The sequence below is a fragment of the Dipodomys merriami genome, unplaced genomic scaffold, assembly GCF_024711535.1.
Source record: "Dipodomys merriami isolate MVZ:Mamm:240054 unplaced genomic scaffold, mDipMer1.0.p SCAF_31, whole genome shotgun sequence".
Classification (NCBI taxonomy): domain Eukaryota; kingdom Metazoa; phylum Chordata; class Mammalia; order Rodentia; family Heteromyidae; genus Dipodomys; species Dipodomys merriami.
In genome coordinates, this window is record NW_027204604.1 from 16,852,902 (window position 1) to 16,870,274 (window position 17,373).

General features: G+C 40.0%; 1 protein-coding gene across 3 annotated transcripts in view; it reads left to right on the forward strand.

The window, feature by feature from the left end:
* Kcnt2 (potassium sodium-activated channel subfamily T member 2) overlaps positions 1-17,373 on the forward strand; it is a 263,151-nt gene that overhangs the window by 200,560 nt on the left and 45,218 nt on the right. For all 3 annotated transcript variants that reach the window (XM_070041895.1, XM_070041898.1, XM_070041896.1), the window contains 5 exons: positions 2,943-3,092; positions 4,410-4,639; positions 8,547-8,760; positions 11,085-11,190; positions 14,605-14,777. In XM_070041895.1, the coding sequence (XP_069897996.1) occupies positions 2,943-3,092; positions 4,410-4,639; positions 8,547-8,760; positions 11,085-11,190; positions 14,605-14,777 (873 nt within the window). The remainder of the gene's footprint in view (positions 1-2,942; positions 3,093-4,409; positions 4,640-8,546; positions 8,761-11,084; positions 11,191-14,604; positions 14,778-17,373) is intronic.

A 17,373-nucleotide genomic window follows, 5' to 3' on the forward strand; every position in this document is an offset into this window, starting at 1 on the left:
TTGTAACAGCAAAACTCATCACAAGAAAGTTAATTTTTTAAACCTGATGAAGAGTTTTGGTTAAGGAGAAGGGAATTGCAAATAACTGGAGAAGAAGCACATTTGTAACTGAGCGCCCAAGCGCACGCGCACGCGCACACACACACACACACACACACACACACACACACACACACACACACACACACACACACACACACACATACAATTCTATTCATCTGTGCTGGTATTAACTGAGCCCCTAGTGTGTGTCAGACGGGATGCGACATCTAGTGGTCACCTTGCAAATGAAACATGATCCCTTTTTTCCTAGAGGTTGTTTCCCAGGGAAGTAGAGCCTCAATACTCAAGTATTGTCCTGTCAGTGAGATCTTCCTCAATCACCATTCCTCTCCCAAACGAACCTGTGAACATGCGGTTCCCTCCTTGCTGTGATTCTCGTCCCCCCACACACCCCAAAACATCCACAAACACAAATACCCACACGCAAAATACCCACACACATAAGTTACTTCCTTCGTGTAGTGTTCATTATTGGATTTCCTTTCACTAGCGGCTCCTTGAGAAGCAAGTGCATCTGCTCATAACCTTCAGATTGCAGTTCTTTCTTGCCAGTTTGCAATCATGCAATACAAGTTGCATGAGCAGGAATGGGACATGGTCAACAGTATTTAAGAGAACTGCTAGTTTCTAACCGTTTTTCTCAATCAAAAGATCTAAAAAGGGGGAAAACCTTGCATACTTACCCTTAGCAGAATGTGAAGATTCTCTCTTGCCTATTAAATAAATCACAAAGAATAGAAATCCTCAAGAAAGGACACTTCCTGGGGTGAAGAACACCAGTATGTACCAGCAAGACAAAAAGTAACAGATGGAATCGGATTCATCTGAACAATCCTTTTCTGACCCTGCTCATTGCTCTCCTCTTCCAAGGTACCACCTCCAGTTCCCAACTCTGCTTCTGGAATTAGAAAGTTCTCTCCGTTAGCTGTTGAAACCCTGGAATGACACTTATTTGACCCCATGTTGACTTTTGGATCACACTCACACACTCAAAAAAAAAAAAATCCCGATAAAGTGCCAGCACCATCGTTTGGACATTTTCAGACACTCACGTGACTTTTGATCTTCCCTGAGTATCATCTAGCTAAATGGTTCAAGGGTTCACAACAAGATAACTTTGTGTTTGCCAAAGGGAACGTTTGTCCACCAGGAGAAATCACTCTTAGGAAGCAATGATTAGAAGTAGCCACATGCAATCAACAGGCCAAAGTGCCTTGTTTTATTTTATTTTTTCCTATTTCCCAAAATAGATTAGCTTGAGGGAAGAATGAAGAGTTTGTGAGCATTGAACTAACAGGCTAACTAGACATATTGAGCAGGGTCCAGATTCAGGTATGAAGAAGAAATAACCGAACCAACAATAACATGTAACCCTTACTAAGTGCCTTTTATGATCCTGATGTCTCTGAAATGATCTCTATCTTACATAATTAAATGTTCACTTTTATTTACAGAAAAGATGAAGGGTCTGCTGAGGACAGAGAGTTGAGATTTAGAGCCGGTGGTCAGGTTTCATCACTCAGCATTTTGACTCATTAATTGTACTTGTGAAGGAATAAAATTCAATAATAATAACATAACTGCAATAATAATAATAAATTTCAGTATGCTTAAAGTGTATTGTAACTGACACTTTGGAGTTGTGTGTGTCAGTAATAATCCTTTAGATAACACTTGGAAGTGAAAGTGTCTTTTTAGATTTCCAATATGATATCCTGTTCTACACGTGTCTATTATCTATTGAAATTGTAATGAAATGGCTTTATTTTTATCTGTTTACAAATTGCTGCTCAGTGCACATGTCTTATCCTAATAAAATTCCTAAGTTTTGTCCAATCAATATTAGTTTATTGTCAATAATAGAGAAGGAGAACAATGCATATGTTCATTGTAAGTTTCATATGAATTGAGTTTTCCTTATATTTCTAAAGCCACAGGATTAAGCAGGCCAAACCAGAAAGTTCTAGAACCAAAAAAAGTAAAAGAAAAAGAAGCTATACTTTTTGTGATGGGCTTATCTTCTTTTGGAAAAGTATTGCTGGGATCTCTTTTAGAGACATTTTTGGATGATAAGGCTGCGGTCACAAATCGTCATAGACAGTGGTTGTTTATAAACAAAAGAAATCTCAGGTCTAGAAATCTCAGGTCTGAGTTCTCATGGCCAGCTTCCAAGTAGCGTACTTCTGACTTCTGGTTTTATTCCCACAGAATACAATACAACCCACTAGTCATGAGCGGCCTAGATCCCCACCGAGGCCCCCTACCCAGTATCTGAACTCAGAGAGGTGGGACTCACAAATACCGAATGCATTGTAGAGACCTTTCTACAACCAAAGTGGCTTTTCATGAAGCAGTGTCTTTTCTTGGCTGCTACCCAAACAGAAGAAAGCCACAGCGTGAGGGAAATGGAACATGTTTTCTATGAAACCAAATTGTTGAACAGAAAAAGGGTGTCATTGAAAGTAACATCAAACACCCCCAGGACCCAGCAAATGCTAGTCACCTCACAGAAGCAGCAAGCAAGTACTGTGTGTGTGTGTGTGTGTGTGTGTGTGTGTGTGTGTGTGTGTGTGTGTGTGTGTGTGGTGTCAGAGACTGGGAAGAACATGCTAGATCTCATTGTCCTGCGATCAGAGGAAATTCTTAGGGCTGAGCTGGATCTCCAATCAATCTATCAATCACATTTATAAGGAGTGTGTATTTCTCAAGCCTACGCAAGCACACCGCTCATCTGAGTGTGTCCAGTGTGTTCAGGGCCCCAGACTTGGCTGCTTGTTGGTTGGGGAGGCAGAGGGAGGGAGGGACACACCAGCCCGTGACCACGCTCACTGCGCTCTCCTGCGTGTGTGTGCGTGTATGCGTGTGTGCCCGTGTTTCAGGGAAGGCCAGCAGTCACCAGAGCAGTGGCAGAAGATGTACGGCCGGTGCTCCGGGAACGAGGTCTACCACATCGTTTTGGAAGAAAGCACCTTCTTTGCGGAGTACGAAGGGAAGAGCTTCACCTACGCCTCCTTCCACGCGCACAAAAAGTACGTTTCTCCTCCCAGAGTGGACTTGAATATTGGTCCTTCGGTCACACCATGTAGACTGGGTTTTGCAAAACCCAGATTAATGCTGATGGGTTTGACGCAGACGACAGAGTTATTGTGATGTTTGAATTCCAGCCACTAAACGTTAGGCTTGTCGGGAGAGAATGGCCATCAAGAGGAAAGGTTTACTGTTGTAACTTTGAAACTCTCATTATTTTTTTGGCTTGTCATCCACCTAGAAGTCACAATACACAAAAATGAGTTTCTTTTACTGAAAGAAAATTTAAATGATGGATTTAAGATTTTCTAAAGTAGTAATAACAATTTAAAAATAGTAGGAAAATAACTTTGGCCTTGGCCAGAGAAATGAGGTAGAAATAATGGATACTACATTTCAGTTCAAACAGGGATTTTTTTCCTTCCCATTAGAGAAAAACTAGCTACTTAAGAAATAAAACTGCCTATCATGAAAACTATATATCGTCTATATTAAAATGCACTAAAATAACCTATTTGTGGATTTGTAATAGAGTATATTCCCTTTGTGCAATATACACTGTGCTCCATTTCTCATATTTTAGTACTTAAAATAGTTTTAGACTTGATTTACTCTAAACCATTATTAGTTACACATACTAACTAAAATAAATATACTCAGAGTAAATTGTATTTGGGATATAGTCCAGAAAAGTATAGAAAAGTGTTTAAGTACTATATTACTTCCAAATGTTATTATACATTTTTATTAGATAAGTAGCTTGTAAAATTTTGATGAAACTGAAGAATAGTGTCTATGCTTTTCATAGAAGTAAAGTTTTCATAAAAATCACAACCAATATTTTAACTTTACTATGTAACATAAAGTCTGTTGTTTTCTATACTTTATCCTTTTTCATTTATATGTGTAAATTTATATTAGTCAGAATCAGTTGTATAGATTTATAAGGACTTTTTTCATATCTTACAAAAATGAGAATCTTAAGGTTTTCAGGCTTCTTAATTCTATAGAGGGTTTTCACCTTGTCTTGCTTCATGAAGGTTACTTGAAAAGAAAGAGAAAAACCCAAGACCACTGCTAAAGTAAAATTCTTAAATATTCTGTTATCTCTCTCTCTGTCCCTCCCCCCTCCCTCTCTCCCTCCTTCTCTCTGTCTCTGTCTGTCTGTCTCTGTCTCTCTCTGTCTGTCTCTCTCTCTGTCTCTCTCTCTCTCTCTCTCTACCTCTCTCTCTGTCTCTGTCTCTCTCTCTCTACCTCTCTCTCTGTCTCATGATTTCTCTCTTATTTTCCCCCATCTCTTCTCTCTTTTCCTAATTCAGGTTTGGTGTCTGCTTGATTGGGGTGAGGAGGGAAGACAACAAAAACATTTTACTAAATCCGGGTCCTCGATACATCATGAATGCCACGGACATATGCTTCTACATTAACATTACCAAAGAAGAGAATTCGGCCTTCAAGAACCAGGACCAGCAGAGAAAAAGCAACATCCCACGGTCGTTTTACCCGGGTGCCTCCAGACTCCCGGTTCACAGCATCATCGCCAGCATGGGTCAGTACCCCAGCCCCGAAGCCGGCCCAGGCCAAGGGGAGGAGGGACTCCATTTCATTAACAGTGGACAGACAAGTTGAAAACACATATGTGCATATTACAAGCGACACATATGTGTATGCTACACATAGATAGATGTATATGTGTATACATATATGTGCATAATATATATTATACACGAGTATATATTATGCATTTGTATATTACATCATAGAATATATTGTGCTCACACACACATATATATATATAGATATAGATATACATAAATATATGTACTCATATATATGCATTTCTATGCATTTGGTTGCAAAGGAAGATGTCACAGAAATAGCCATTGTCATTTTTCATTTGCGATTAGATTTACATTGCCAGCCTTCGTATTTCTCTCATGAGTTTTCAGTCAAATGATGAGCAGACCCCACTGGTTATGTGATTGTCCTCCACACTCTCTATCTACAATCTCACCCTCATTCTGTTCTTGGCTTCTCTGGGATGGGCAAGGAAAACATGGTCGAGTTTTGAAGATGCCTCAGACATTTTCCCATCTTTCCTCCAAAGAGTTGTCTTCAGTTCAAGGCATGAACGTTCACACTGCTCTTGTCTGGAGTAAGACGGTCGGTTCTTCCTTCTGTCTCAGTCCTTCGCTTGGCTACTTGGGCAAGAGTGGTTTATTGGAACACTTCAAGCACCAACTCCTTCTGCAGACACACACGTCTTCCCGAGGGGCGCTCAGCTGCATGCTACACTCTTGACTTGTTTGCCTAACTCTTTAACCTAAACTTCTCCTCATGCCTCCAGTCTGGTCGCTCTGCATTCATTCTCCATCTGAAACCAGACTAAACCATCCTTTTGACATCATTTTTTGATCATGTCATCCTCCTGAAAAGATCATTTTAACCACCTCCTATTACCCAGTGGGGAAAATAACCCCTAAATTCCATTGTTATAAATGCTTAAAAATAGGATCCCTAAATCCCCTTATTTGCACAAAGCAATTACAGTTTTCCCAGAACATTTCCATTTTTAAACATAGTTAGGGTGTCATTGTTGAGATTACCCATTGTTCCCTCCTTCTGGAATGTCTTAGTTTAGAAGATAAATTACAAATTTCTATTGCTTGCACATTTTATCCATTCAACAAAAAAAACCATTTCTAGCCCTGCCATTTCCACAATCATTCTGAGTTCCTTTCACTCTTCACTTCCTTTAAAAATAACTGGATCTTATTCACACATAATATTTCTCTAACCTGGCTTAAGGAGCTGTATCTAATCCTTGCTGATTCTGTCTAAGTAGCACTCCGTCCAGAATGTGGCCCTGTATAGATTTTTAAAATATCTGCTTATAATTGACAAAGGGTGATGTTTTTATCCTGTGACAACACATTTTCTCCCTGTATTCAAGAACTCTTTGGAAAAACATGATGTGAACCATGGGCTTTCACAAGTACTTATGCTTTAAGCAAAAAGGTACTGAACAAAGACCTTCCTAGTTCCCTGGCCTTACTTTCTACCAAGGAGAAGAAAGGCATGCAGCATTACTTGTAGAACTGTTAATTACTTAGCATAGTAACAAGTTAACAATTTAGCATATTAACAAGTTATTAGAATATTGGAAGGTGATAAGTAATAGAAAGGAAAGAAAGAAAATTGCTAGTAAGAGTGATTCTGAATGAAGAAGAACTGGATTTGGAGAAGCAGTTTGATTCGCATCAATTAATTGTACAAAGGGTTTCATTTTGATATTTGTGACATGTACAGAACATACTTCCATCCACCTCATCCCATGCAGACAGCCCCTTCCTGTCCTCCTCCCTCCTCTCTCTGCTCCTCCCCCTCTCTCTCCCACTCCCTTCCCTGGTTTTGGACAGGTGACTGGGTCGTGATGGGTATTGGTAAGTCAGCACAAGAATGGAGCAGAATGATCCCTCCGTGTCAGCCCTGCGGACCCAGGCTTTCCTGGGGTCACTCTTGCTGCTGCTGAGAGTAGGAATCTTCAGGCAGGGGTCAAAGCATGTTGTACAATTATCTTCAAGTAGTTGTGCGAAGGAGTTGACATTTAACAAAGCCATTGGTCAGCACGACGCATCTTGCTCAATGTTCCCCTTTTTTACGTTCTCAAACATCTCCCCGACCCAGCCCTTTCTGTATTTTTCTTTTTCTTTTTCTTTTTTTTTTTTTTTTTTGCCGGTCATGGGGCCTGAACTCTGGGTCTGGGCGCTGTCCCTCAGCTCTTCAGCTCAAGGCTAGGGCTTTACCACTGGAGCCACAGCACCACTTCCGGCTTTTTCTGTTTGTGTGGTGCTGAGGAATCGAATCCAGGGCCTCATGCTTGCAAGGCAAGCGCTCTACCACTGAGCCACCTTCCCAGCCCTTCCTGTATTTTTCTTAATTTGCAGTAGATGCAGTGCATTCCTGACTGCTCCCCTCTCCCCCCTGCCCCCAGTCCACATGTCCTCCACGTCCATCTTCCCCTCCCTCTTGGCTCCACATCTCCTCCTGTCTTGCAAGTGCCTGCTTTCTGGTATTTATTGTGCTGGGCTTTATGTTGTCTTTCAAAGGAATTAGACCATTTGAGCTCTCCCTGGAGCCTACCGCATTTCAGTTCATACATTAGTAACCACTTCCATTTCACCCAGCATGTTTTCTTGCAGATTTACAGGCTCGTTCTAGCTAACACAAATGAGGGAAAGCACGCATCCTTTGTCTCTCTCGATCTGGCTTCCTTCACTTAATAGATTTTTTTTCCAAGTCTTTCCATTTCAAAGCATTTTTAAGAGGAAGTGGTAAGATGGAGAAAATTCTGGGTATGTCTCAAAAGCAGGAGGATTCATTAGATTCCATTAACACACTGGAAACGGAACCACAAGAAAACCAAGAGTCTGAAGAAGCTCCCAATTTTTGTTTAGGCAACTAGAAAGGAAGATGGCAATGAAGTGGTCTGGAGAAGGCCACAGACAGGCAGGTCTGCGTAAGGCAGGGGATCAAGATTTACTTTGGAGCATAAAAAAGTAGGGACCTCAGGAGGGCAGTGCAGGCTGGACAGAGAAAACGTCGAAACCAGGCACGAGGCTCTACCTTGAAATCCTAGCTACTTTGGAGGCTGAAAGCCAGAGGATCTGTTTGAAGCTAGCCCAAATAGAATCATTAGCTAGAGTTTATCTCCAAAATAATTAGGAAAAAGATGGAGCTGTGCAGCTCAAGTGTGCAGCCTAGTAAGCATGAAGCTCTGAATTCAAACCCTTTAGACCACTAAAAAGAGAAGTCTCTTCTGGATTCCTGAAAACACACACACACACACACACACACACACACACACACACACACACACACACACACACACACACACTACTTTCAAAGTTATGACAGTAGAAAAGACTGAAGAAATGAATATGGACAGAGAAAGAAGCCAAGATCACATCTCTACAGAAAATCTGTGTTAAGTACCATGGAGCTGAGAAGCAACCAGGAAGGGAAGGTGAGGGAGGAGATAGATGGTGGGGAAATCAGGAAGGAGGAGGAGGAAGGAGGGACAGAGCACACTAGAACACCAAAGAACCAACCCCATCAAGACAGCTGCTTGATGCTCACGTGAATGAACGTTGATTTCCTCTCCTGTCAGGACTCAGCTGAGCCATGCAATGCTGATTGTGTACTTTGGTCAGAGTTCTCCCAGTTGAGTGATGGAGGGTCCCAGAGAGGTGTGGATTTGGAAGCAATGACAGGAAACAAATTACATACACTCTGTCTAAGCAACTTTTAAAACTCTTTCCTTTTCCACAAAGAGGAACTAAGGTGTCACAGATACAACGCTGGTGCATTTCACGGACTGTGATCATATAACCATCAGCTGGCTGTGGAGGTGGTCAGTGCCTTCCTTGATGGCTTCTCCCATTTCTTGGCATCAGGTACCGTGGCAATAGATTTGCAAGACACGAGCTGTAGATCAGCAAGCGGGCCCACCCTGTCCCTCCCTGCCGAAGGAAGTAAGGAGCTGAGGAGACCCAGCATTGCTCCTGTGTTGGAGGTGGCAGACACGTCATCCATCCAAACCTGCGATCTCCTGAGCGATCAGTCAGAAGATGAAGCTACCCCGGATGAAGACATGTCGTCAAACTTGGAGTATGTTGACATAAGCTCAGCTGTAAGCTTGCTTGCTTTTGTGTGATCTGTGTGGTCAGTATGGCCTTTTGGTTCATGACCAAGTCAGTGAGGGGTAAATGTTCCTATTTCCCGGCATTCTAGAATCATTCCTGCATAGTTGGACCAAAGCAGCCTTCTATGACTCACTGTCTCAACTACCGAGTCTTCCAAGCCCCTCAGTTTTCTCTCACACGCACTCACACAAACACACACACACGTTTGTGTATTATACATCTGTATGTATACATACACACACATATTAGTTTTCTCAAAATTCTCTTCGTGCTTAAACGAATAAAAGATACAGATTTGTTTTCCTGTAACACAAGCTGCAACTTCACGCCTGCATTTTATTATGCCATACCTTGTACCATTGGATGGTTTTATTTTGCATCCATACTGATGGACCCTCAATCACTTGATGGCCATTGTGGACAGTATCCAGTGAGCTGTCTTTACTTCTCTCATTCAGTAGTTAACCTTTTCATTCAGCATGAAGCCTCCATGTTTCAAATTCACGAATAGAGAAAGGGCTCTCTCCCTTTTCTAAGCATCTATACACTACTCTGTCGAGTAGTGGTTACAGCTTAGCGTGTTGTGCAGTCGTGTTCCACCTGGTATGTTGCCATGACTAAAACCCCTGCCCCACAAATGAGCCCGTGGAAGCCGGAGGACCTGCTCAAGCCAACTCTTCTTGCCCCTACTTTTTGGGTCCAGTCGTGGGGCCTGAACTCTGGGCCTGGGCGCTGTCCCTCAGCTCTTCAGCTCAAGGCTAGCGCTCTACCACTTGAGGCACAGCGCCACTTCCGGCTTTTTTTTCTTTTTGCTTATGTGGTGCTGAGGAATCGAATCCAGGGCCTCAGGCATGCAAGGCAAGCGCTCTGCCACTGAGCTACCTTCCCAGCCCTGCCCCTAGGTTGTGTACACCATTGGCAGATGAATGCTTCTGCAGAGTGAGTGATTTTAATGGCTGTGAGTAGCACATTGGTTCTAGTGATGTAAGCAATGTCATCTCTATCTCCCTCCCAATATCGTTCATATAAATTTAATGAATGTTGGATCTATTTTAAATAAACCAAAATGCTATGGGAATTTAGTAAAATCCTATTCTCCACACCCCCCAATCCTTTCTAATTCCTCACATTTAGAACCATAGAAGCATCTAGAAAGCACAAACAAAAATAAAACTAATGGTCCCTGTGTACACGAAGGTCAGAGGAAAGGGAGTTTTGATGGTCAGTATCTTTGCAGGAAATGGTGTTTCAAATTAGGATAGAACTTTTTAAAAATGAGTGCTTCCAAACATTGGAGCAGTGGAAAGGTTTTTTATTCAAGAAAACTGCAAGTGATCTTGATGTAACAGAATTCTCTCTCTCTCTGGGCTCTCAGTCTCTGAGTCTGGAAAATAGATCACTGGAGTCTGTGATTCATGGTTTTGTAGGTAAATTGATTAAAATCAGGAGCCTCTGTTTTATTTCTTAATTGTCACTGATGTTGCCCACTTTTAAAAGTTCCGCTTTCAGCCAAAATGTGCAGGTGGTAATTTTTTTTTACAAGTCAGCAAACAAATGAAATGTCTTTGATATTATTTCAAGTTTGATTCCAGAAAGAAACCTATGTTTAAAGTAATTAAGGCAATTGTCTCTCCCCCTGCCCCCATGGTCGACTAAGTATTTTTAGCTAATGAATATTGATGGAATGACTCATAATGACGTGTTTTGCTTTAAACATGTCTCACCAAAGTATCAATATTTATTAAAATGTATCTCTACATGTTCTAAAATGGAAGTTGGCTTAGAAATGTTTTCTAGAAAGAACTCTTAAATATCTATTGATTCATGATCTCTGTTGCTGCAGTAATAATTTATAAAGGAATGATAATGGCTAGTTTTCAATAAAATGGAACTTTGAGCTTCATAGAATTTCCACATGATAGGAAATACAATTCTTTTAGCTGTTTTTGGTGGTATTGAGATTTGAACTCAGGGCCCTATGCTTACTAGGCTGGTACTCTATTACTGAGCCAGGTCTCCAGCTCTTATTTTATGTTTGACCTATATTTTAATAGCTTTTTATTTCTCTCAATCACTTAAAAATTAAAAAAAAACTACTGTCAACAATCAGCATCTTACAGTGGGCCAGATCTGATTTGTCTACTTGCGTCCTAAACTGCTTTTCAAAGCACAATGTAATATCTGAAGAGTGACCAATACTAACCTATCAAAACAGGAGAACATGGTGATAACCTAATGTTCCAAATTTGCAGGAGTTACCCAGGAGCAATATGTTGTGCTGTTTTGCAGGTATGCTAAAGGTTACCCCCCTTACTCCCCATACATAGGAAGTTCACCTACCTTTTGTCACCTCCTTCATGAAAAAGTGCCATTTTGCTGCTTAAGACTAGATAAGGTAAGCATCCACTCTCCCTGGTTTTTCCCTCCAAGAGTATAATTGTAGAGATTTCAATTACATATTATACACCTCCTAGAGCCTGAGCCTCAACTATATCACTAGCTCCAGACAGGGACTTCTTTATTACAAATTATGGGATGGGCACTAAGATCCTATTGCTTGATTCATAAGGTATGCAACTTGGCCAACCATCTGCACTCAAACATTTTCTTTAATTTTAACAACATGAATTTCAAAGAACATTTTTATATGGCTATGTACACTAGTAGGTGATAAATGCCTGAACTACATGCTTTAAGTTAAAGTCCTTGATAAATTAAGGGACCTAATAACTGACTAGGTGTAATTCACTTTATTAAAGGTTAGTTGTCTATTCACGTAAAAAAGCATTATAAATTTCAGCTATTACTGATGTTGTAGAGGAAGATGAAGTGGGCACTGAACATTTCCAGTCTTTATTTCTGTGAAATTGCTTGGTAGATCTTTGACATTGCTTCTAAATATTTTCATCGAACCATTAAGAGAGGTAATTTTCTCCCTCTTTCCCTCCCTCCCTCCCACACTCTCTCTTTTTCTCTCTCTGTCTCTGTCTCTCTGTCTCTCTCTGTATCTCAAAGCTTTATTATCTTGTAGTCTTTATTTTAATTTTTGACATATTTGACATTTGTGCCCAACTATGTACAACTTTGGGTCACTTTAAGATATGCTCATTTTTAAGGTTACTCACCTGCAGAGTCTTTCTGTGCTTTTTTTATACCACTATTTTTTTAAAAATTAAATAGTATAAATGCAGTTACATAAACTACTTGTGGTTCTTTTCCTCAGAAAGATTCCTAAATGAATCCACATTTTAGGAGCCTCAAAATCTAGACTTACATCTGCACTGTTCACTTCTTTGTAATGTGTGTGTGTGTGTGTGTGTGTGTGTGTGTGTGTGTGTGTGTGTGTGTGTGTGTGTGTGTGTGTGTGTGTGTGTGTGGTGTCAGGAGAGCAATGAGTGGAAATTTTTTATCTCCAAGCCAGGAACCTGATCTCACTGGAAGGCTGTGTACCGGTGAGAACTGCCAGGACTGCAGTAGAGGCTCAAAGTCAGAGGACTGTTAGCTGTCTTTACCATGCTAATACATCCCCTTTCTCAGTGTTGCTGATTGGTTGGAGAAGCCTGGTGTTTGGGGCTATTTAGGGAGCAAAGGCTGGTAGGAAGTGGTTGGCTAGGTAAACCAGTGGCCACTTTGGGATTGTGGGCTGGGATTACACAGGTAACCCTGGAGTCTGTGCAGTGTGTGAGTTGGGTCCTGCTGAGACAGTCCATCCTGTTCCAGGCAAGTTGTTGGGTTAAACTCCCATTTCTCCATGATCCCCTTGGGTTTTCCTTCTTAGTGAAGCGAATGCTTCATCTTCACAGATTTTCAAGATGGGATTGACGTGGCGTCTGCCCATCTTTCTCCTTCCCTTACCGCTTTCCACTTTCTCAGTGACCATAATTATTTTTGTGACTTCAGGTTGTATGCACATGAACCGTCCTCCAGATGCCTGTCCAGTTGAGGCTAGCATGCACATGAACCGTCCTCCAGATGCCTGACAATGGAGGCAAGCTGATTTGTTCTTAGCCGTTTCTTTGGCCTTTCACTCTTTCTTGGGCTTTACTTTTTTCTGAATGTATGTTCATATTGGCCATTAGATTCGCTGTAATAAGACTTTCTTGTTGGGAAATGTTTCCAATCATACTTTCCCAACTAATACCCCTTTACTCTGTGATTATTCTTGAAAGACAGTTTTCCTTGGTGCCTAACCCCAGACTAGGATGGCTCTTTTCCTTTCCTCTCCTTCCTTTCCTTCTTTCCCTTTCATTTTTCCTTCCCTCTCATCCTTAATCCCTCCCTCTTTGTGCTCCTTTTTTCTTCCTTTTTTAAAAAAAATTATTTCTCTCTCTCTTTCTCTTTTTACTTTCTGGTCTTTATTTAATGCCATTTTGTATACTTTTACTGCTGAAAAACAACCTTATTTGTAATTTTTGTTCCCTGCAAGTAGTTCTCTTTTCCTGTTGGTGCTGTTAGATTTCCTTGTTGTCTTGGCTGAGCTATACTTTCATTATCATATGCACAGCTGGACATTCTTTTTAGTTATTTGGGTTGGTAGTCATTGGCTTTCTTCAGGATTTGGGTTTCTTTCTGCTTGAAGAATAATCTATCAATATCTGATTGGATAAACTTTGGAATTCTTGTGATTTTTCAGTTATTCTGACTATATATATACATATATATATATTAGAGAGTTCATGCTTTCATTAATACTTTCTAATTTTTCTATCTTAACCTTTATTTCTTTTCTTCTCTTTCTTGAATTTTAGGTGACGTCTTCAATTCTATTTCCAAGTTAATCCCTTCAGTTACATTCTTTATGGAACTTAAATTATCCTTTGACTTCACTGTTGAGTTAGAGAAGATACATAGAAATAGATATTACCTAATTTCAACCTTTTGTTTGGCTGTTGTCAAAGATCTCTCTCCTTTGTTCCTAGTTTGCTTTCTTTCATCTCTTAAGTATATTTAACACTTTTTACCTTCTGACTGTAATAACAGCAGTGTCTGTGGTGTTTGTGGCAATGGTGATCTTGTCTATTGCATCTCTTTTACTTATGGTGTCTGTCTCACACCAGTGTTTTATAATTTTTTTTATTAAGAAAGGATAGCAAAACATTTATTCTAAAATTGATGTATCTACAGAAGACTAACTAATCTCAACCCAAGTAAATAAAAAGAAATCCTTGTAGAGATATATCTGGGCGAAAGAACGGGTAGCAAGCAGCTCTCCACGTTTAAGAGTAGTTTGGGTTTAGCAATATTAATTAATTCCAGCAAAGCTTAAACTCTCAGGAAATAACAAAAGTTTGTTTTCAAGCTAAGTTTTCTCAGGCCAGCAATGGATTTTGGTAATGCGTTGTTCTTGTTATTATTTTTATTATTATTAGTTTTCTTTTGAGTACTTACCTTATTACTCATGTAGACCAGGTTTCTTTGTGGGATTGTTTTCTGTTTTATTTTGTTTTAGGTATGCAGTATTGGGAATGTTGCTGGGCTGCTTAGTTCTAGTCCTGGCTATATCTAGAAATTGAAGACATAGTAGGTAATTGCTAATGCGCATGTCAACTTGTGGTAAGTGGTAGCTTCCTGTACATTGACAGTGCAGATTTTCTCAGCATTGAACTGTATACTCAGAATTCATTTTCCCCTACATGCAAGCTTTAATTCCTACCTCAAGTGGGAGAACAGAGGCCCAGTCAGATGTAACTGCTGTCAAATTTGTGAGAACGTTAAATCAGATTGATTTTACATCGTATATGCTAATGTTTTCCACCAAATTATATTGAAATACAAAAATGGCCTTTCTTTGTATAATTTTTCTTCTCAGAGTTGCCAGCATAACTACTATGAAGATGCAAAAGCCTATGGATTCAAAAATAAGTTAATTATAGTTGCAGCTGAAACAGCTGGGAACGGATTGTATAATTTTATTGTACCTCTCAGGGCATATTATAGACCAAAGAGAGAACTTAATCCCATAGTACTGCTGTTGGATAACCCGTAAGTATGTCTTAAAGTATGCAAACCAGACAGAGTTTTGATATTATTTTATGTACATAGAAATAATTGACTTTAATTTGCTTAGAGTATTTTAAATCAGATACATTATGGTACACAACTCATTGGGAGATAAATTCTTTGCAATGATTTAAAAACTGTCATTGAATATGGCTGTGTTTGGTAAATAGTACTTAAAACACCACTGGAATATTCTGAGAATTTTATTTAACATTATTATACAAGTTGAAATTTATTTATTCTGCCATGGGAAAGAGACACTTGAAATAATCATTTCCATTTTACTAAATTAATCAAACTGACATGAAAAGAATCTCTTCCCAAACAGGACAATTTTGTTGACTACCATTAAATATCAGAGAAGCATTTATTGATCCATATTTATCTGTTATATCATGAAACATGGTCTTACAGTCTCACTGCATTACTGTTAAAGTGTTTGGTTTTATAACGTAGTCCAGATAATGTTTGTGTCAAACTGTTGGATAAGGTTAAAGACTAAGATTCCGAAAACACTCCCACAAATACAAATGTGTCATAGACTACCATAGTCAAAACCATTATATTCTGAAATTTTTCCTATGACTAGAAACTGATAGTGGGTGGTCCTTAGGTAAATATATTTCAAGATTCCCCCCCCCCATTCTTTATTTATTACAAAGTGATACAAATGTCAGGGTGAATTAAATGATATCAAATTACATTATATCTGGCTTCTTAAACGTTTCTCCAAAGAGCCAGTCCCTTCACAACAATACCTTTCTCAATAGACCAAAATTGAAAGACTAACCCATGTATTGAATCTCTTTTTTTTTTTTTTGAACACTCTCTTCACAATGGTAACTAAACCTTACAGAATGGTCAGTGGAAGAATTCTCAGCCATTGGGATCCAGTATCCTCTTGGTGGCAAGAGAAGTGTGGAGCTAGTTAGTTTAGGCATGACAGCACCCAGAGTTGAACCCATTCTCAGAGGAAATCCAAGCATCTTAAAGCAAACCCCAGGACAGCAGCAGTGCCTGGGCAGTGTGAGCTAGCCTGGGCACTAGAGCAGTGTTCCAGCCCCTCCCAGCTCTTTGGAACACAGCCCAACGGTGAATCTTTTCTGAGGGCTCCAAGGCTGCAAGGGCGTAGCTCAACTGGCAACAACAGAGAGCTTAAACTATGCCAACTCAAATCTGAGATCTTGGCATGTGTGTGTGTGTGAGTGTGCACGCATCTCCACCCACAAGGGGCATGGATATCTGCAAACTGTCTTGGAGTAGCTCCATCTTGGATGATGTGAATCAAGGCGCATCAGGAGAAAAGACAGGATGAGGCCTGAGAGGAAAGGAGTTGTGTTGACAACGTTTTCTCTTGCAGGGCTAAGGCCCATGCTGTCCTTTCCTCTTCTTCATGTTACTTCAAGATAAGGTTGCGTGTCCTGACATGTAGCTGTAGAACTGGGTCTGCACAATGGTGGGAGCATGGTTCTCTACAGAGGACTCCTTTTCAATCTTTAATCTCCCCAATGAGTCTGATCTGGATTGAGAGTCTGTCCTTCCTCATTCTACCTCGTATTATTATTAACTCCTGGTAGCAGAATTAAAAGAAGTTCCAGTAGCTGTGCTCTGTAGACTATTTCTGTTTGGTTTTACATAATGGGGTCACCAGAATGTCTGATTCGTGAATGATGAGTTTGTACACTAGGATCAGGTGGTTGTTTGTGCAGTGTAATTCCTGAATTTGCACAACCACAGGGAAACCTGAAAACTTCTCTTGATGACTTACAAACTGGACCATTCTATCACACACGCGCACACACACACACACACACACACACACACACACACACACACACACACACACACTATTCTTATCCAAGACTACTTCATTTGAGTGTGACCATAAAGATCACATAATAAAGTTAACATTATTTAACCTGTTTACAAGTGGAAAGCCATTGAGCATTCCTATTCATTGTCAAAGAGCAGCTGTTTTGCCATTATTTTACATTTAAACTAGAAATAGGTTCTCATAGGTTTACAATCTTGAAGCTTGAAGTGGACAGTGCAAAGCTGAGCGGCTCCGATGCATTGTCTTTCTTTATAAGTGGTGTAAAACTGATTCAAAAAAGGCACAGGACATCCAAACATATCTGTCAAGGTCACAGCCTTCTATGCAGTTCCTAGGTCATTGTCCTTTCGGCTGTAGGAGCTTACTTATAAGTCTTTGATATGGCAAAGGCTATTTATTGTCAGTTATTTTTGGAGGCAAGAATATATATTAATTTCAGCTGATTTTTCACTACTCATTCCAATAGTCTTTGCCACGGTTCACAATTTAGAATCTAATTGTTTGCATAATATTGGGGATTGATGATTCTGGGAGGGTTTGCTTTTATTTCAAAATGCTAAATGATAACATGTTATACAATTATCACTGTTTTAATTTGCCAATTAGGCTGCAGGTACATGTTGTAATGCCTTTTATCTGTCTACAGACTTCTCTAGGGCTGTCTAACATTTTTATTTGTTGTACTCTGTTTCCTTAGACAAGAATGAGGAAACAGAAGGTAAACATCAATAAGTAATGTTCCTG